Source organism: Sinocyclocheilus anshuiensis, unplaced genomic scaffold (assembly GCF_001515605.1).
Source record: "Sinocyclocheilus anshuiensis isolate Anshui unplaced genomic scaffold, SAMN03320099.WGS_v1.1 scaffold51, whole genome shotgun sequence".
Taxonomy (NCBI): Eukaryota; Metazoa; Chordata; class Actinopteri; order Cypriniformes; family Cyprinidae; genus Sinocyclocheilus; species Sinocyclocheilus anshuiensis.
This window is the reverse complement of record NW_015548296.1, coordinates 4327648-4349576: the sequence shown is the minus strand read 5'-3', so window position 1 is coordinate 4349576 and position 21929 is coordinate 4327648. Positions and strand designations below refer to the sequence as shown.

The window sequence follows — 21929 nt, the reverse complement described above, 5'->3', positions numbered from 1 at the left end:
AAATAGTAAAAAAAAAAAAAAAAAAAGTTCATTTAAAAGGAATCGGAACCGGAAAATTTCTAACGATACCCAACCCTACTAGCAACATTGTGTTTTGCTTTGCAGCACCACCATAGTGAAGCCTTGACAACCCTTGCTTTGTTTCTTGCAGCAGTGATTGTTTGTTTTTTTCAGTTCTGGTTCTGCAGAGACCTTAAACTTTAGGATGCAGACAGACTCTCTGGACACTTGATTGTCCCGTTATTATGAAAAATAATGCCAGTGTAGTCTGATATCAAAGCTTGTTTTGTTTGGTTTCACTGCAGTCTGGCAAAATGATCAAAGAGAAATAACTTGTTGAGGTTTATAGCTAAAAGTGAGGAGAGGAGTTTTGGGTTCTACAGCACCTCTTTCAGGACACTGAGATGGAAAGCTTTGGTTTGTTTGTCTCAAAACTAAACATTTCTGATTGTTGGTTACACATATTACAAATGATATGAAGAAGCTATGTTTAAAGGTTTGTTCACCGTTTGTTCACCCAAAAATGTAAAATGCTTTAATTTACTCACCCTCAAGTTGTTACAAACCTGTATGAATTTATTTTTTTAGAACATAAAAGAAGATATTTTGAAGAATGTGGTTAACCAAATAGTTGCTGGTCCCCATTGACTTTCGGGTGAAATCAGTCAGTGGGAACCAGGAACTGTTTGGTTACCCACATTCTTTATAATATCTTCTTTTATGTTCAGCAGAAAAAAAGAAACTCATACAGGTTTGGAAAAACTTCAGGATGAATAAATGATGACAGAATTCATTTTCATTTTAGGGTGAACTAACCCTTGAATTAATGTTTGATTGATTTATTGATTGATTGCTCAAAGAGGATACATGAAAAAAAAAACTTGGAGAAGAAGTGAGGATGGCAAGTACATTTAAAAACAAATAATGTTTGTTCTAAAATTGCAGGATTATTGTTTTTCTCTTGTATATTTAGAAACAATACAGACCTCTGTGTCACACATTTACATCATATTCAAATTAGCCTCTGCCTCTCAATTGAACAGCACCGGTAACTGCAAAAACATGAAGAGTCCTTGTAATTTCCTTCCGTTTATTTTTATTTTTTTTGTGACCAAAATGGTCGGAAAGGCCAGTTTGTGCTTGTGTTTGTTTGTTCATTTTGAACCCTAGATGCAAGCCAGGCTCAAACTCACACAGTGTATTGGAGCACATTTCTCGAACTTCACTGCTGTAAGGTAAATTTTTTTTTTTCCTGAAGTGATTTGTTGAGTTGACAGACAACGATCGTCACAAATTCAGTTTTTCAAACATATGGTGTCTAGCTCAGCAATGGGCCGCTTGACTGCAGACGGCACTGTCACCACTGCACAAGTGAGATGACATTTTCAAAGCTGTGTGTTTTTGTTACAGGAGGGAGCGGGTGATGGGTCTCGTCTCCACATCATTCCCTCCTTCCACTGGCCTCATTAGTGAGACCTTGCCTTCAGGTTCCATGCAGGTTTCTGAGGTCATGTATGGGTGTTTCTTCAGCTACGGCCACTTTTATGTCCCCAGGGTAGATTTGAATTAAAACTAACATATTTCAACTTTTTGTTTTGATATGTGAAGATGTGAAAACTTTTCTCATGCTTTCATTTATTTTTGCTACTTTTTTAAATGTGACCCTGGACCACAAAACCAGTCATAAGGGTCATTTTTTCGAAATTGAGATTTATATATCATCTGAAAGCTGAATAAATAAGCTTTCAATTGGTGTATGGTTTGTTGGGATATGACAATATTTGGCCGAGATACAACTATTTGAAAATCTGGAATCTGAGGGTGCAAAAAAATCCAAATATTGAGAAAATCGCCTTTAAATTGTCCAAATGAAGTTCTTAGCAATGCATATTACTAATTTACAAAATATCTTCATGGAACATGATGTTTACTTAATATCCTAATGATTTTTGGCATAAAAGAAAAATCAATACTTTTGACCCATACAATGTATTTTTGGTTATTGCTACAAATATACCCAAGCGACTTAAGACTGGTTTTGTGGTCCAGGGTCACAAATGTATTTTATGTATAGATGTTGTAGACTCTCCTATCTTAAAATTCCCATCATAAAATTATGAAATACTATGGCTTAGCACTGTTAGATACTAGTAGCAGAAACAGTGAAGTTTGAAAAGTGTGCTTTAAAGGAGTTTCCAAAAATGGCCACAATTTAAGTGAGAGTAAGTCTCACCGAATGGAGGAGGCCTGTGTTCCCCGCGGTCTCCGGCAAAGCTTTGTGTCATTATCAACATAAAGTCTGTAATATCTGGATGTACTCTGTTAGATAAGAGTACTTTCTGGTTCAGTGTTTTTTGTAGTGATAGGGCCACCAGAACCTGGAAGACGGCACTCAGCTGCATTCTCTTGCTCTGCACACACATCAGAGGAGAGGAATATTTCCAGGATGTTCACTGGAGAGGAGCAAGAGGGGAAAAAGATGGAGGGCTATCTTTAGACTCTCACTTCTTATGAAAAGGTTTTATTCTCCCTCTCGCACTCACTCTCTTTCCCCATCCTGCTCGGAGTGTGAGTGTGTGTGTGTGTGTGTGTGTGTGTGTGTGCATGTGTTAAATCGCAGAAGGCTGTTATCTGTATGCAAATGTTGTTCTTTTCTATGGAAAGGGAGCTGGTTAACAATTCAGATCAGGTTTTGAAGCAATGCAACTACCAACAAGCACATTTCAAAGAAAGCTGTGCTGCAGTTTGGCGCTTTCATGTATGTTGCATGGCAGTATTTTAAGAACAATTATTGCATCCTGTTGATGTTTGAACTTGGCGATTGTGCTCTGCAGTACGTACACAGAACTATTTTGTTTTGCCACCTGTCAGGCATTTAAATGATATTCAGATTCAAAATAGCTACTATAAAGATGGATTATATTAAAGGAAATGAAAATTCTGTTATTATTTACTCAGTGCTGTTATTTCATTTATTTATTTTCAGTGGAACACACAAGAATCTCTGAAGTCTTTTTTTCATACAAAAACCAAAACATGGTAATAACAGCGTGCATGTCCACAGTCCAATGGAAAAAAAAACAACACTTTTTTGATTGAAATATTTATTCAAAATTTAAAACATTTCATCTTGTTCAATGAAAAAACATATATGGCATGGCTTGTTTTAATTATGCAACATTTTCAACAGTTATCATTAACATCTTCAGTGCTGATAAAAGAGTGCTCTAGTCTCTTGCTGAGGAGACTAGTCAGAGATGCAGTAGCACATCACAAGTAAAACCTCATCAAAGCCTTCCAATTACTGAAAAGGGTAAACAACGGCTTGGCGGATAATGTAACAGTTGAAAAACATGTTGTGTGCTTGTGGGACTGTCATTAAACTCTCCTTGTTTTTCTTCTATAATTTAATTCAAACAAGCTCTAACGCTGTGTCTTGCTATTGAAAGTTGTCCACAATAGCAGGGGGTTCAACAAGGCGTAAGCACCAGGCAACACTGGCTCATAATAGTACTAGAAACGTTAAAATCCTAATAAAAAGCCCCATAATTTGTATTCTCGTTCTCTCTTCCTGCATGAGGGTTGTTTAACGCCTCCTAAACCTGAACTTGTTTTAAAGTTTGTTTTTTTTTTCCTTCGCTTGTAAAGATTTTATTTTGAAAATGTATAATTGATGAGGTTATATATTCAAAGCCATATTTTAACCAATAAATTCTGTAGATTCACATATGTATACATGAAATAAATCTGTCACCAGCAGCTCAAACCATACGGACTGCAGGTTGACTGCTGTTTGTGGTATTTGCTGGAGATTCACAGCAGTTGTTTGGTCCTGTCAGAAGATGCTGTGCATCCCTCAAGCAAAGTTGGTGAGGTGGAATAAGTGAAGAGCAAGTATGTACATTAGCCTTCATCAAGCTAATCCTACTCAGCAAGCACCTAATGTAATTAACACATTACTGAACCCTTAAACGGCACATCCACATCAGACCATAGGCTCCACTTGCCTATGTTATGTTATGTTGTTTTATGTTGAGTATATATATATATATGTGGGTGTTTATACATATGTTATTACTTTGTTTAAAGATGGGGGTGACGTTACTAAATATTTTATAAAGAATAATAAGAAAATATTTTCAACTAAGAAGTAATTATACATATGATGTAGTTAATAATACATTTAAATACATTTGAATAGTTATTGTTAGTAAATTAAATCAAACTTAATGTCTCCCCTAATCTTATTTGCATAAGAAGTTGAAGGGCGAAGAATCTGCATTTTGGCGGAAAGCCTATGGTATGGGCTGTGTGGCATAAAAGGATATTCATGTTTTATAAATATAATATACACAAACTGCAGTGAAATCTGGAAATAACAAAAAAGGTCAGATGAAGATTCCGACGCCGTGCTTGATGACTCCGGACCCAGACAATCAGATAAAAGTGATCCACAGGACGCAGCAGTGGATGCGGCTCAGTGTTCTACATTTATGTAAACCATTTACATCCAAATGTTATTTCATGTGCAATGAACAAAACCTAAAAATAGATTTTTGAATATAAACTGTTTAATCATCATTGTGCGTTAACTTGAATCAAGCCCAACGAATGTCTGTTTTAAAACAGTGGATGAGTAATTCACTCTTTGATTTGCTTAATAAAAGCCTCCTCAGAGATCGTGTTGACAAACATCTTTATTGTGCATTATTTTCAACTTGTTTATTGCTGCAGCTATGCAATGTATCTGGTTGCCATGACAATGTCATGTTAATTTATTATAGATTATGTACTATATCAAGATTGTTATGTCTGGGTGATGTTGCATTACCTTTTTTTAATTTATGTACTGCATCTGGATTGTTATTTTACTTCATGTGCTACATTGGTTATGTCTTATGAATTATATTTGTGTATTGCTATGCTCTATTATGGTATGTTACGTTAGTTACTTTATGTGCTACACTATTACATCTGGGTTATATACATTATGGTATGTTTTGCTATGTTATGTTGTTACTTTACGCTAGGTTGTGATCTACATCTGTATTATGTTACGTCAGAGTTATGTTTGTGTTTTGTTATATTCTATTTATGGTATGTAACTTTATCTGCTACACCATTACATCTGGGTTATGTTACATTATGGTATGTTATGCTATGCTAGGTTGTGATCTACATCTGGAATATGTTATGTCTGAGTTATGTTTGTTTTTTGATATATTCTATTTATGGTATGTTACTTTAGTTACTTTATGTGCTACACTGTTACGTCTGTGTTATGTTACATTATGGTATGATATGTTGTTGTTACTTTACGCTAGGTTGTAATCTACATCTGGATTATGTTATGTCTGAGTTATGTTTGTGTTTTGTTATGTTCTATTATGATATGTGACTTTAGTTACTTTATGTGCTACACTGTTACGTCTGGGTTATGTTACATTATGGTATGATATGTTGTTACTTTACGCTAGGTTGTGATCTATATCTGGATTATGTTGCAGTATGTCTAAATTAAGAAATGTTGTCACTTTATGTGAGGTTGTGTGCTACATCTGGGGTATGTTTTGGTAATTTGTTTATGTGCTGGGTTTGTTATGTCTGGGCTATGTTTGTTGTGTGTTTTGCCTTTGTTATGGTTTGTTCTGTTATGCTTTGGTATGCTTTTTTTTTTTCTTTTGAAATATGTTAGGTTAGGTTACACTACATTATGTGACTAAAATGTGTATTGAACAGCTATTGCAGCATGTTCATCCAAGTCAGCAAACTGTAGACCTTACCTAGAGGTAATTTAATTTGCTCAGTCCACTGAAATGGGATTTGACAAGGATGTTAACCTGATAAGAATCTGACAGCTGTAATATATGCTAAATAATGCAACATCCAGTCTCTAGATGTAATACTGTAATCCGTTCCATTAAAGAAATGTACATTTAACTTTCATTACCTATATTTACACTGGGAAGATTACCCTGTCGTAGCATTTGTTTGGACTGCATTTTTTCGATAGTAATGTTGCAAACTCTACAGCCATTTCTTTTTTATTAGTGTTTATTTTTCACGAAATATCCACATGAAAGGCATTCAGCATATCACTGATCCATCCTCCTTGGAGAGAAGGGAAATAAAAGGAGATGGATTTTTTTTTTCTAGAAGGAAGTGGGTTACTTTAATGTAATATCCCCAAGAAAAAAAAATGTTTGAATAAAATTCTCTCTATTTTGCCCGGAGCAGCAGTTTTTAGGTTCTGGATTCTGCATATGAAAGCAGCGAAGACAGGAATAGGTCTGTCAAGTCAAATTCAGTCGGGATCCTGTAGTGGATCCTGTCGTTAGCCTCTGCCAACCTCTAGTGTATTAATCTCCTTTGACGGAGACAATGCTCAGAGCCAGTAATTCATACCATCTGTGGTCACTGTATTTCTTAATTATCAACATGCAGTACAGCTCATTTCCACTTGAGGCAGTGACTCGGTCTTCCCATGATTTTAGTGATTGTAACCTTTTCAAACCAACTTCTGGCAGTTCATTTTGTCACCTCTTGCAGTTTTGAAACTTGTGTTCTCAGGTGCCAGCCTGTGGTATGGGAACAGATGGCATCTGCTTTTAGTCTTGAAGTCCCTGAAATGGATGATAATTCTGTGATGGGAACTGAAAGTACGAAGGTGTTGTCACACTGTAAATATTTTTAGGGACACAAATACAACAGGAGGGCCAATTTGTCTTACTGCCGGGTGAGTAGAGACAGAACAGACAAATAAAGCACCAACGGTCTGGCTGCAACATTTTTTTTTGGAGAGAGACCGAACTGGCAAATGTTCTAATGCAACATCTTTGAGACTGAACCTGCTGTTGCCGCCGCCTCTCTTCATCTGTAACCCTGAAAGAAACGTACAATAATGCCTTTTTCTCTGTCTGTCACTTCTCGCTTTGCTTTGGGGATCCAGTTTTTCTTCTCTTCTTTTCTTTTCTTGGTCCCGTTCTTTTGTATCTTTTCTGGCCCTCTCCAGTCAAAACCGAGATTAATTTAACATGTCAAACCATCTGCTTGGGTTCCAACAGGAATTGATTTAAGTACATGGCACTTGAAACTAAGCCTCTCTGTGGCTTTTTCATCTAGTGGTGAATTTCACTTTGGGGGCCAAACGATTGCAATCTGATTCCATTTTTGTTTATCTGTTTGGACCATTCCCAATACAGCTTGCACTGTAGGGTTTCAGGTTACAAAAATGGGTGCCTTGACGTGTATGAAAACTTGTAGATCTGAAGAGGTCGATCCATACAAACGACCCGCTTTTATCTAGTATGATTGAAGTTTTGTAGATGCTATTTGACAGTATCCCAATTTCCTGATATCTGTTATGATACAGCAAGTGGATTACACCTCACAAAGGTGAGGTTTGTTATCTTAGTCTGACAACATCCAAGGTTTAACACTCTGTACGTGAATCTTGGTAACCTTGTACAGGAATAGCTTGCAATGAAATGTTCATATTTATGAGTTGAGCTTAACTTTTGCAGTTTTAAATTTAATAATCATCTGAAGAAGGGACTCTGAAGGTCTGAAGTCATACATCAGACATCTTGTGTTTTGAGAGGATGGATGATAGAAAAATTCATTGTTTCTAAATAAATGTAAAATTTATTTACACTGAAAGTACACTGAAACTAAAACCAGTCATTTTAAATGGTACAAGTGGATGTATGCAGTATGAAAAATGGATATTCATTTTGAGATTGGCTAAAGAATACATTTACAGTGTTATTGGTGTTTTTAAAGATGAGCGCTGATGATGAAATTTGATGAAATGTGCATCCCTTGTTGTCATCCGAAGTGCCTTGGACAGTGTCCCGCTGACCCTCAGTTTCATAGAAATGAGCCAATGCCGCTTATACAGCAAATCCTCTCCTTGACTACTGTGATAAAAATCCACAATTATTGCCTGTCTCATTAAAGCGCATTGTTGTGACTCTGTTTTCTTCACATTGTACCAAATACGTTTCCATTCACAAGCCCGGGCTATTCACTGTCCGAGCAGAGGGAGGCCCTTTTGTTCCCTTGTGATTGGATTGCACCTCTCTGCATGCATGAGGATGGAAAGCAGGCCGCTGCCTGCCTGTGTTAACAGCCAAATGTGCTCACGGCTCTGCGCCGCAGGCACGAGCACCTGACAGCCTACCATTTGATTGCTAATCATTTTCGAGCCTGTGCCTGGTTTTTTTATTTGCTCTGCACACTGCCTTGGCTAAGTGGAATCAATTAAATGTGTGCTTGTATTCGACGGCCACTTCCAGGAGATCAACTTCTTGATGTAGCAACACAACTAGATTAATTAAATCCAATAAAGAACTCAATTAACAAAAGGAAGGGAGCGGAAGCGGAAGCAGGGTCAGATGGATTTGTGTGCGCTCGTTGTGTATAGAACCAAAGTGATTTCAGAGTCTTTTGTTTCTTGTTGTCTGCATCTGTAAATGAGCTTACTGTAAAGCACTTGTTGTGTTGCTTTATTATTTTTCATGTGTTCTGGGACTATGAGGGCAATTACTAAACCCAAATGCTCGTCTATTCACTGAACATGTACACAATCATTATTCCTCAAGCACCCCAAGGATGAATATTCCCAGGGTAAGCTACTGTAGTCAAGTAGTTACTGACTCGTTTTCCATTAAAACACACCACTGGGTTACTTCTGTGTAATCACAGTTTTTTCACTGACACTTGTAATATATTGCCACAAACTTTGTTGTTAATTTGAGTGCACTTAAGTGGAAGTCAGGGGGTAAAACAACAGCTGCATGCTCCAGTGACTCCAGAGAGCTGCAGTTGGCTGACCAAACCAAAGAAGAGCAAACCAAAGCAAACTTTTTCTTTTTTTTTTTTTAAAGCATGCAGGGTTAATATTGATTTATATAGTTTAGAGTTAAGAACCACTGTTAACATAGCATAATTAAGGCTCTGTTTCAAAACTCACGAGGCACATAAGAGTCTTTACTCGACACTGATTTCAGTATTGTGCTGTTAGCATGTTGCTAGGCTAACACCAAAATAAACTGACATGATTTGGAAGGTTTTACATGTAACAATGTTCTCTGTTTGTCATACTAATAGCGTTCCTCACATGAAGCACATAGTTATCGCTACTGATTTCAGTAGTTTGTTGTTAGCTTGTTGCTAAGCTGTTGCAAACCGAAATACTGGGTACTGCATTTAAAATCAAATCAAACTATTTTTCTAATCTTGTTTTGAATATATCCATCTCACTTTATACTCTTAGTATAAACTATACTTACTATCTTAGATGGATTTTTTTCACTTGTCACAGTGCACTTTGCAAAGAATACATGTGATGCAGACTTAGAATTTGACCATGTAAAGTCATACTTATAATGCCTTAAAATGCAGTCTACATAGTGGGCTCTCTATGTTTTGGAACAGTGCTGAAGAACTTCTTAAACTCTGTATGTTTGGTTGATTTGATTTCATTTATATTTATTTATTTTTTAATAATAGTAGGCCTACTAAAATAATCTGCATTCAACCAAAAGATACAGACTCTGTTGTCTACCGGGGAGGAGAGGCCAGCCGTGAGATCCAAGACATAAGCAACTATTAAAAAACTTGTTCTCCTAAGGTGAACATCTATTTCATGGATGTTAAAAAAATGGAGGGAGGGAGGAGAATGTTTCCCCTCATTTCAGAAATGTGTCGCTTTCTCTGGCGTACTTTCATCTGCAGTTGGCTATTGAATATTTCAGTAGATTTCAATCTTTGTTAGGGATTTAAAATTGCACTGCAATGCACACAAACACTCATTTGATTCTTTTTTCTGTCTACAGGTTTTTTGAGCACGGGAGACCAGGCAGCCAAGGGAAACTATGGACTTCTTGATCAAATCCAGGCCCTGCGCTGGACGAGTGAAAACATTGCTTTCTTTGGGGGTGACCCTTTACGCATTACTGTTTTTGGGTCTGGGGCCGGGGCCTCATGTGTCAACCTGCTGACTATTTCCCATTATTCTGAAGGTAACCGTTGGAGCAATTCAACCAAAGGTACAATGCAGACGTTTTAACTTTTGACAATTTTTGTCTGCATGCTATAACTGTTTGTGTTATGAGCCCATTTTGAAATTCAGTCTCTGTGCTTTTTTTGTAGTTATCTGTATTTGCATTAGAAAAATCAGATTGCAATCTTAGTTATGAAAAACCTGTGACATTTATTCAGAGTACTGCAGTACAGGTTAGGAAAAAATGTGTTTAATGGTTATTTTTAATTAAGTTTTTATATTTTTTTACCGTTTGAATTTGACATTTTGAATCTTATTGTTTTAATAAAAAAAAAAATCCATCCTCTAAATGAACAATAATAATAAAAAATAATTATATTGACCAGACCAAATTATTACACTCTTAAGAATCACTAGGTGTATGCAGACCCATGTTTAAAAAGCACTCTCTTATACCTTATAAATTAGTTCAAAAGAATGCTCAGTTTCACAGAGCTTAAGAGTGTAATACAAAAAACCAACAACGTTGCCAAGAAAGTTGCTTCATCGGTCCAGCATTTGCCAAGCTCATTTTTCACCATGCTTTAAGCTGCTAACTCACTCCGTTTGACCTGATATCACTTGTTTATAGAAATTAAATCTCCCTAGGTCGTTTCATGTTCCCATCTTTATTTAGTTGAGTCCATACTCATCACCAGGCACGCCATGAGCTCACTGTCCAAATACAGCATTCACCTTCCACTGGCATAAAAAGGGTAAATACATTAATTCCATTTTGAGTCTCTCTGCTTGGAAGATTGCTTTGTGAAGAGGTCTCCTGGCACAGACCTGCTTTAAGGTTGTCACTATCATTCAAATGAACCAAGAGACACCTTTGGAAGAGTCTTTAGTGTGCAATGCGATGGCTTTGCCCTGAGGCAAACCGTGCACTGCTTAATCTGGAATAATTTTCATATATTTCAGATCTTTTCCTTTTTCTTTTTAATTTTAGCAGCATATTCTTCATTCTCAAATATATTTGTCTTTTCATACAAAATTGTCACCGTTTCTTTGAATTGCGAACTGAAACATCCCCTTATCTCCATTTCATTTATATGTGCTTTTACAGTTTTTTTCCCTCCTTATCTCCATTTAATTTCCATGTGTGTTTTTATAGTTTTTTTTTCTCCTTTAGTAAGAACATGTTTTACTCATAACTGCACTGCTAAGACTGAGATCCCAGGGGTTGTCATGGTAACAGAGTAACTCAATTTTCCTCTCTTGCACTTTCTGTCTGTCTTTCTCCCTCTCTCTCTCTCTCTCTCTCTCTCTCTCACACACACACACACACACACACTTTTTGTCCTGCTAACTTGCTTTTTTGTCTTGATGTTTGTTCATGATATCTGCTTCTCTTCAATGGTGTGGGTCAATTTTCTTGACGTCTATATGTGAAAGGGGTTTACAGAGTGCAAACAGCTAATCACTGTTAATGCGGTATAATGAAATTCAAGAAATAGATTAAAAGTCATATTTTCGCCCCTAAAATTACATGAAAAACTGATATGTTGATCAGCTCTGTGTAAAATTCAAGTTCATCAGCATTTGTGTTAACTTGCATGCCCTCTTTTCCCAAACCATTTAAGATTTGCATAAAAACAGCTAAACCGATGTGTTCATTTGCTTCAGCTTGCATAATGAGGGAGCACTTTCTGTGTAAATAGCCTACGGTGGGGTCCAAACGTCTGAGTGCACATTAAAAATCTGCCATTTTTCCTATTTAAAACTGAATTTTAAACAAAAGTTTAGGATTTTGAACAATTTGCAGAAACAAAGTATGGTGTTTTTAAAACATTTTATTTAATATATTTACTTTATTTTAATTTATATTTAATTGTATTCATTTATTAACTATTTTAAATGTAATTTAATATTCAGTTTAATATTATTTTTAATTTTGCCATGTAAAACTATATTAATTTTTAATAATTATTAAAACAAAATTCACGAAAATTATGTCCCTAATATAATTTGTAATAAAAAATGTATTAAATAGAAGCAAGCAGTCGCTACTGGTCTCAGACTTTTGGACCGTACTGCAGCATGTTGTGGATGTTCTCTTGGTTATTCCGTCTTGTTTTTCCTATACAGGTCTTTTCCAAAGGGCCATAGCCCAAAGTGGCACAGCCTTGTCCAGCTGGGCTGTCAGCTTTCAGCCGGCCAAGTATGCCCGCATGCTGGCCAAAAAGGTGGGGTGCAACCTCAAAGATACAGTGGAGATGGTGGAGTGCCTACAGAAAAAACACTACAAAGAACTAGTGGAGCAGGACATCCAGCCTGCTCGCTACCACATCGCCTTTGGACCCGTCATTGATGGTGATGTCATCCCCGACGACCCTCAGATCCTCATGGAGCAAGGGGAGTTCCTCTCTCTCTCTCTCTCTCTCTCTCACACACACACACACACACACACTTTTTGTCCTGCTAACTTGCTTTTTTGTCTTGATGTTTGTTCATGATATCTGCTTCTCTTCAATGGTGTGGGTCAATTTTCTTGACGTCTATATGTGAAAGGGGTTTACAGAGTGCAAACAGCTAATCACTGTTAATGCGGTATAATGAAATTCAAGAAATAGATTAAAAGTCATATTTTCGCCCCTAAAATTACATGAAAAACTGATATGTTGATCAGCTCTGTGTAAAATTCAAGTTCATCAGCATTTGTGTTAACTTGCATGCCCTCTTTTCCCAAACCATTTAAGATTTGCATAAAAACAGCTAAACCGATGTGTTCATTTGCTTCAGCTTGCATAATGAGGGAGCACTTTCTGTGTAAATAGCCTACGGTGGGGTCCAAACGTCTGAGTGCACATTAAAAATCTGCCATTTTTCCTATTTAAAACTGAATTTTAAACAAAAGTTTAGGATTTTGAACAATTTGCAGAAACAAAGTATGGTGTTTTTAAAACATTTTATTTAATATATTTACTTTATTTTAATTTATATTTAATTGTATTCATTTATTAACTATTTTAAATGTAATTTAATATTCAGTTTAATATTATTTTTAATTTTGCCATGTAAAACTATATTAATTTTTAATAATTATTAAAACAAAATTCACGAAAATTATGTCCCTAATATAATTTGTAATAAAAAATGTATTAAATAGAAGCAAGCAGTCGCTACTGGTCTCAGACTTTTGGACCGTACTGCAGCATGTTGTGGATGTTCTCTTGGTTATTCCGTCTTGTTTTTCCTATACAGGTCTTTTCCAAAGGGCCATAGCCCAAAGTGGCACAGCCTTGTCCAGCTGGGCTGTCAGCTTTCAACCGGCCAAGTATGCCCGCATGCTGGCCAAAAAGGTGGGGTGCAACCTCAAAGATACAGTGGAGATGGTGGAGTGCCTACAGAAAAAACACTACAAAGAACTAGTGGAGCAGGACATCCAGCCTGCTCGCTACCACATCGCCTTTGGACCCGTCATTGATGGTGATGTCATCCCCGACGACCCTCAGATCCTCATGGAGCAAGGGGAGTTCCTCAACTACGACATCATGCTGGGCGTCAACCAAGGCGAGGGGCTGAAGTTTGTGGAACTCATTGTAGACAACGAGAACGGAGTTCAAGCCAACGATTTTGACTACGCCGTGTCAAGTTTTGTGGATGATTTATACGGTTACCCCGAGGGTAAAGACATCCTGCGGGAGACCATTAAGTTTATGTACACAGACTGGGCTGACCGCCACAACCCGGAGACCAGAAGAAAGACCCTGCTGGCACTCTTCACGGATCATCAGTGGGTGGCACCAGCGGTGGCAACAGCAGACCTCCACTCCAGCTTTGGCTCGCCTACTTATTTCTATGCCTTCTACCATCACTGCCAGACGGAACAGGTGCCACCCTGGGCCGATGCAGCACATGGCGATGAGATCCCATATGTGTTCGGGCTGCCCATGATTGGTCCAACTGAGCTTTTCCCCTGCAACTTCTCCAAAAATGATGTGATGCTTAGTGCAGTGGTAATGACCTATTGGACCAACTTTGCCAAGACCGGGTAAGTCTCTAGGCAACAGGGCATTGTTTCTAATCAGTTAGACTTGAGGCAAACAATACGGCCATTAATTAGGATTCAGAAGTGATTTTGAATATGACTTTGTTTTGTTGTAAGACCACCAACGCCGCAACCATCTCATAATTCGAGAATTGAATTTGCTATTGATTACCGTACAATACCCAGTTGTTGCCAGGAAGCACTGCTACTGGGTTCCTAAGGTTTAATCAATGCTTAATTGTTTGTTTATGCTATATTAAATTTACGCAACTGCTTTATACGCAACAGCAATTTGGTTTGTTTCAATTTAGGTGTAATGCAGTGAATAAAGTAATGCTGATGATCACTTAGAGTGAGTTTAGTGTTTATATGACATTGCTGCCTAGACGTGCAATCATCTCACGGGAGGACAACAAACCAATTTGTGTGAAAATGTGTAATTTCTTCTCTCAGACTAATTCTTGTTCATTTTAAAAGCAGGTGCAGTTGTCAGGAGACCCTAATGAGCGCTGAGAGAATATTAGGGGTCTCTGAGCACTCCCCTAAAACTTGTCTGTAATAGTTTGTGTGATATTTGTCTTATTGAGTGCTCAGTTTTGGAGTGCCCATGTGCAATCCTAGAAATTGTCTTTTGTGTAAAAAGTAATAAAATCTTCCTATTTCCTTTCAGTGACCCCAACCAGCCAGTTCCACAGGACACCAAGTTCATCCACACCAAGCCTAACCGTTTTGAGGAGGTGGCCTGGACGCGTTACAACCAAAAGGACCAGCTATACTTGCACATCGGCTTGAAGCCCCGTGTCAAGGAACATTACCGCGCCAATAAGGTCAACTTGTGGCTGGAGCTGGTGCCTCATCTCCACAGCCTCAACGAGGTCACCCAGATCATTTCCACCACCACTAAGCTTCCTCCACCCGAGGTCACTCCCCGTACACCTAAGAAGATCCCAGTCAACACCAAGAGGCCCTACCCTACACCGTTTCCCACTGAAACACAGGAAAGCCACAACCAGAACCAGAACCAGAACCAACCCTTCCTAGAGAACCAGCGGGACTATTCCACCGAACTGAGCGTCACCATCGCCGTCGGTGCCTCGTTGCTCTTCCTCAACATATTGGCGTTTGCCGCACTCTACTACAAGAAGGATAAGCGAAGGCACGAGGTCCACCGGCGTTGTAGCCCGCAGAGGACCACAGCCAACGAGCTGCCCCATACACAAGAGGAGGAGATCATGTCTCTACAAATGAAACACAGCGACTTGGAGCGGGAGTGCCGGGAGGCCATGCACCCACACGAGGTGGTCCTGAGAACTGCCTGCCCGCCCGATTACACGCTCGCCATGCGCCGTTCGCCAGATGACATCCCTCTCATGACCCCGAACACCATCACTATGATACCCAACAGCATGCCAGGCCTCACCTCCTTACACCCCTTCAACAGTTACTCCAGTGGACAGAATAACACCCTGCCCCATCCACACCCTCATTCACACTCCACCACTAGAGTATAGCCACACACACACGTTCTCACACACAAACACGGACATACACACACACATACACTCCCACAGATGTGGAGTACAGATGTGATGACGAACGGAGGTTATGGCACTGGGGTGAGAAATATCTTTACTCCCGATGCTCAAAGGAACAGGAAATAACAATGCTGGTTTTTGTTCCTCGAGAGCAAGCCTATCGTTTTCTATTAAAGGCGAAAAACAAAAAGACAAAAAAAAAAACTATTTCTGATTTAATGAAAAACAGAGATGATTTTTTACCCTTATATTGTGACAAAACCAGGACCATTTCCTGGGGACAACTATCAGTCTGGGATTCTTTGAGGAATGGTTTGATTCGGTTACCCGGAGAGGAAACGACGGAAGCACAGAAGAGATGACATGTGGGAGGCCCTTTGTAAACAAAAGGAAACATATTGTTTTCCCGGGGCGCTGGATTGTAGATTACTCTCTTCAGAGCAGACGGGGGATACTGCTTACCTAATTTAGGCACGTGTTCTCCTTCTGATGGAGAATGTGGAATACTACGGGAAAAAGGCAAGAATGAGAAATCCTCAAGAATATGCACAATAGAGACATTCACTGAATGTCTTTGAATTCTTTTTGTCAATTTATTTTTGGGGGAACAGTTTTATTGTATAGGACGTATTTACATATCTAGATATGTACACAAAGCACCCATGCTCTTTAAGCCCTGGCTGGGGGTGTTGATACTGAGGAATCTGCCTCAAGAGCGTAGCGGGGAATTTATTGACTTCCTGGCAGATACAGCTTCATCACACAAGTGCTGTCTATACTGAAACTGGTGGACTCAAAGGGAGGCTGGATATTTTTAGCACGACGCGCATGACAATTTATCTGCTTGGTGGCTGTTCTGCTGATTAAGTCATTATTTAAAAAAAAAAAAAATAATTCATTTTCCTCCCCATTTGGATTTAAGGAAATACTGCTCTGATTGGCTCACGGGAGGAATTGGAATATACTGATGAGGGCGGACACAATGGGTTCTGAAGACGGTTATGGGAAGGGGTGGGGATACACTAACTAGATTGCGTTCTCAAATAGCTTGACTGAACCTGGTTATAAGGACTAGTTTTGTACATGTGTGTTGGTAAAACTTTTTAATAGTGGTGAATCACTTGTTGTTTGAGCTCCCATGTGTGGGACATTAATGTACTTTTTGTTTTGCTCATTGGTCTCAGTTATAATACATTGCTTTATTATTTTTAAGTTCATTTTCACCTCTTGCTAATAGTCAAACCACCTTACCTTAGAACATTTCTTATCTGTAATGTTTGATTCTCATTTCTTTGTTTTCGGTACTTTATGAGGCAGTCCCCCACGCAGCTTTGAACAACCAGTGACCAACGCAGTACGACTTGGAGACTTGTGTTGGTATCCTCTAATCCAGAACTTTCTGTGATTCTCCTGAACGATCATCACGAATGAATCCTACACTGGAGACAGGAGGGCCCCTGATGAAAGAGTGTATTAGGGGGACTTCTGATGTTACGAAGCCCTTGATCATACAGCTTAAAGCTAGCTATAGAAAGAAAGAATACAGAGAGACCAATGGAGAAAGTGAAAAGGGGAACTTTTGTCATTTCTTACCCAGAGATAAGTGCTCAAAGTCAGTAGCCTCAGCACTAAAAGCCAGTTTCACCTGCAAATCTCTTAGTAATTGCTGGTTTTATCCATCCTTGATTATTTTACTTTTCTCAAAGCCTTGTTACATAACATCCTACATGCTAATGATCGACGCCAGTGAATCCCAGGCTAAAGAGGACCCCTGATGAGACCGTTTGTTATGGGCCTTCTGATCTTAAGAGGCCATTGAAGCTAGCTAGACAATGAGAAACGATCCGGATTAATTTTCTCAGAGCCTTGTTGCATTACATACTACATGCTAAAAAGTCCTGGGATGCTAACCCATTGTTCCCTTTTTATATAGTCACTATATAGTCACATCAGGGCGTCAGTTCCTGTGGTGACAATTTAGATTTCTCGTGAATCCTTTTTTTACTCCTGGGAAATTTGATTGAACGCAAACACCAGTGAAAGCGAAACTTCTACATAAATATCGACATTTTTTTTTCCCAGCATGTAACGTATGATTATAGAAAAACAGCAATAGATTGGTGATTTGGTTCTCCCAGATCAGAGGTCCTCATCTTTGCTTTAGTGCAAACTCTCTTGGTCAACAACCCCATGCTAATGCTGTTTCCTAACCAGACATGATAAAGTAAAATCTATCTTTTTTCTTTTCTGTAGTACTGAATTTGTAATAGCCAGGACATTTTGACATTAATTGCCAAAATCCTGATATTAAACATCAAATATGTTTTGATTGGCTGCATTCGCACAAAATTGCTTTAGAGACATTAGAAGCCATTTTACTAGCAGTACAGCCTTTCACATCTTAAGGTAATTAATTAACGGTGTGAAAAAACACTGAGGTCAAACACAGGCTTTTGGGAGTGAATACTTGAGCCCTGGTGAATAGCTAGTGGCAAAGAACTAATGAGAGACGAGGGAAGCCAAGGAAGGGAACAAGATTGAAAGAATCGTGCTACTCTTCTCCTGATCAGCCAACTCGTGACACACAATGTTCCCAACAACATGTTCCTGTTCAGAACACAATCTCCTGTGGGTTTTTCCTCTCTGCTCTGCCTTCACCTGTGACAACTCTGCACAGTACAAACAGGCCAGAGAGAGCTTCGCTGCTCTGTATGCCAGTCCCCATCTGCAGGTATACATATGCAAAGTCAGCCTGCCCATGTGTCCCCCTGCAAAGGAAGCTCCATTGAACGATATTAAAATTGAATGAAGCATACACCAGTGGGGCACTCAGAGGATTCATCTTGTGCATGCACATGTTCCAAGGAGAGAGATGGGATTCATCTGTAATTGCAAAGATCTCCACAGCTCAGTATGTTTCTTCACACATATGCACACTCGCATACACACATGCCAGGACAAGCCTTGTAACTGAATGTAATGCAAGACTGAGGGCCATTTTCTTACAAACAGCAACCAAATTTCATTGTGTTTATTTTCTACTGGCTGACCTTGAAAGAAGATCAAAATGGCTGTTGAGAACTACAGAGGGTTGTTGTGATGTAGATTATTTGTCATTTTGTCTTTCTTTCTGGTCAAATAGGATTTAATCTTCTGGAGCACAATAAATGATTTTATCAAGCTCAACTTACATCGGTCTTTCTTTGCCACCGGTTTGCCAAAAGGGTTTTTATGATATCCAGACTTTTGCCACTCAACATGTCGACACGTCTTGGGTCAATTTACTAATACGTGATTACAGACGTGAGTACTTGGTGAACGTGGTAACAAACCTCCAGTACTCCAGGGGGCGATAGTTACTGTCAAATGTTTCTGTTATTAAACCAAGTGTGGTATTATCCACGTAAATTGCTATAAACAAACTAACTTGCTTAGTAATATTCTCATTGAACAGTTGCTCTGCCATGACAGTAGTTGACCTGAAGGAGAAATCTTTAAAATTATGCCAACATCCATTTTGTAACTAAACATCTATGTTCATATGCTTGCATGGCATACAGCGCCATCTATTTGCACACACTGTCTACTTTGTTTTAAGGCTTGACTTGCTAAAAAAACAATGCATAAACTGTGCAAGCATACCAAATAAAATGTGAACAAAATACACGTTTTGGCCATTTGCAATCCATAAAGCACCCGCTACAATATTTCCATCACTAAAATCAGTGGGACATACTAATATGTTTAATGTGAAAAAACTTAAAGGGCCTTAAAACAGTGATTTTAAAAGATCAAATTCAGTGTACACATTATTGATGGTACATACTTTATATAAGCAAGCAGATGAGCCCGGAATATGAACGCGATGCGCTAAATGGTTGTGTTTTCTTTACGGAAAAACTTAAATTGAATGTGAAACCTTGCATTGTATGCACTGTGTATATTCAGGGTTCATCTACCTGCCTGTACAACATATGCATCATCAATAAGATGTATAATGAATTTGACCTTTTAATAGCAGTGTCTTACTACGTATATTACTACTTTGTAAAAATAACTGGTGGTCAGTGGCGGAAGGCTGTGTTTTGCCCTCCAGGTGGGTGTTCCTGCAGGGGTGTGACGTCACGTGAAAACTATGAATAGGCGGGCGCATTCAGGACTCGCAAGTAAACCCCCACTGCTATGATTGGCTAACAGTTTCGCTTATTAAAATAACAGATGGATGCTGCTGTGACTTACAGAACCCATTATAATCGGCTATTCTGATTTACACTGGATGCGGCACGGATTGACAACAAATCCCCGACAGTAAACTATTTTTCACAACTTAACACTGGACAGTGTCTGGTTATCTTGTAATGACATCTAAAAGGTTCTGTTGATGGAGCAATCCTGTGTTTGCGGCTCTCTAGTATTTCTTCTCCTACTACAAGCGCATATCAGTGGCGCGGCAAAAGAGGCGGTGATGTAGAAGTTAGTATATTTTGCTGGACTATTACATCATAAAGTGGCACATTCCAAAAGGAGTTTCAGTAACATCTGTTTTTAAAATAATGAGACGGTTTTGAGACTTACAGGATGTTTTTTTTTTAATAGTACATTGAGCTGTTATATGTCAACAGATTAAGGGAAATTTAATTTCTCAGTTCATGACCCAATTAAACTGATTAATTCACCATCTTGCAGGTTTCAATCTGACATACTTTACTAAAAGCATTGTTACTGGTGCCAGTAACACTGAGTTTTATGAATAAGGTGCAATAAATAATGAGCCTAATTTGCATAGAAAAGAGGCATGTTTGTGTGCAACCAAATGAGAATGACTGTTTAAACATGGTGCAGCTCTATTCCAGCACATTTATTGTATCGCCTGGATTGTGAGTGGTTATTAGTGAATAAAACACAGGTTGTTGAACTGAAAAGCCATGCCTAAATGTGGCAGAGATGTTTAGTGTATTCACCCCATGCAAACGCAACCAAATAAGACAGGCACCCACTACAGAGCTGGCACGCTGGAACAGTGGCCCTGTATAGTTAATGTAGCCTAAAACATAAATAACGGTCAGTAGTCCTTGTTACTTTAGAAATCTTGAATTTATCTCTTTTATTCTGTTTGACTGTATCTTGGTTTGGGAATTCAGGACTCCATATCAAGCTGGTTCATTTCTTCATTTTTGTATTTCATGTTCAGATCTCTGGTGTAATGATAGGATGTCTTTTTCTCATTAGCAATTGTGCGATCCTGAAACGCAGTTGTTCCGTGCTGAAAATTAAAGGCGCTATCAGGACATCCAAACCGCAAAACTTTCATGATCTAATGAGTGAGAATATATGGACTTTTAAATATTTTAAAGAGGGATTTTTTTTTTTTAAGTAAAAATATTATTTAAATGACTGTATATAAGCCTTTCTTTGAGTTACATGGGGTCTTGAGATTTTAAATTTTTTTTCATTCAGGTTTTATATAACCCTCTAAAAGTTACTCAATTCAGAATGAAAAAGAGACACGTGATATATCGTGAGATCAACCTGGACATTAACATTGAGCATCTTAATGAATTTGATAACTGAATGAGATTTGTAGCCTTGATAATTGAAGTTTAAAGATAAATTTGGTAATTTTAGGCACATTCTGAATAAAAGGTTGAACTGATTTGCCTTTCGTTTTTATGGTTAGTTTATGCAGTGTTGCATCAGTCAACCAATCAACTGATCTGACTATTTCAACTACATGGATTAGAGATTCTTCCAGAGGCATTTTTACATTCGTGAAGTTCTCTCCAGTTGGCAGATATTAAATTTGAATTATTAACAGACGATAGCCTTGAAACTGACTGACAGCTCTGGAAATTTGAAGTACAATTAAGATAGGAATGAGTTCATCAAGCCACAAACGGCTTTAACTGGAAGGGCACTCACAGAACCTTTTAGTGTAATTTCAAGCCTTGTTCGACAGCACTTTGCCATTTCCCATTATGATGTACTTTTCAAACATCAAACAGTTTACCTCTGATAACCGCTTTCATTTCCTCGATCTGTTTGATCAGCCGTTTGTCTAATTTTCTCTGTCTCCAAGTGTTTTATGACCTTTGATAATCACAGTGTATTTAAACAAGGTTGTCTGGATGACTCTCTTCTGATTAACACATCATCACATTGTTTTGTCAGGGTATAATTACAAATGTTCAGTGGAGGATGTTGAGTATTCCAATCCTGGTATGTTGGAATATCAGTTGAACATCTTCAACTAATAGGCAGATTGAAGTACTTCTTGTAAGCCTTTCTTAAAAAAAACCCCAAAAGATTAACCAAAGTTTCTGTGCCTCACACACACACACACACACACACACACACA

General features: G+C 38.4%; 1 protein-coding gene across 1 annotated transcript in view; it reads left to right on the top strand.

Annotated features, from left to right (window-relative positions):
- Positions 1 to 18109, top strand: part of LOC107656071 (neuroligin-1-like) — a 312616-nt gene extending 294507 nt beyond the window's left edge. Inside the window, exons 8-10 of the mRNA XM_016443749.1 lie at positions 9840 to 10052; positions 13253 to 14042; positions 14710 to 18109. Coding sequence (XP_016299235.1) covers positions 9840 to 10052; positions 13253 to 14042; positions 14710 to 15550 — 1844 coding nt within the window. The 3' untranslated portion in view covers positions 15551 to 18109. The remainder of the gene's footprint in view (positions 1 to 9839; positions 10053 to 13252; positions 14043 to 14709) is intronic.
- The last annotated feature ends 3820 nt before the right edge of the window (positions 18110 to 21929 follow it).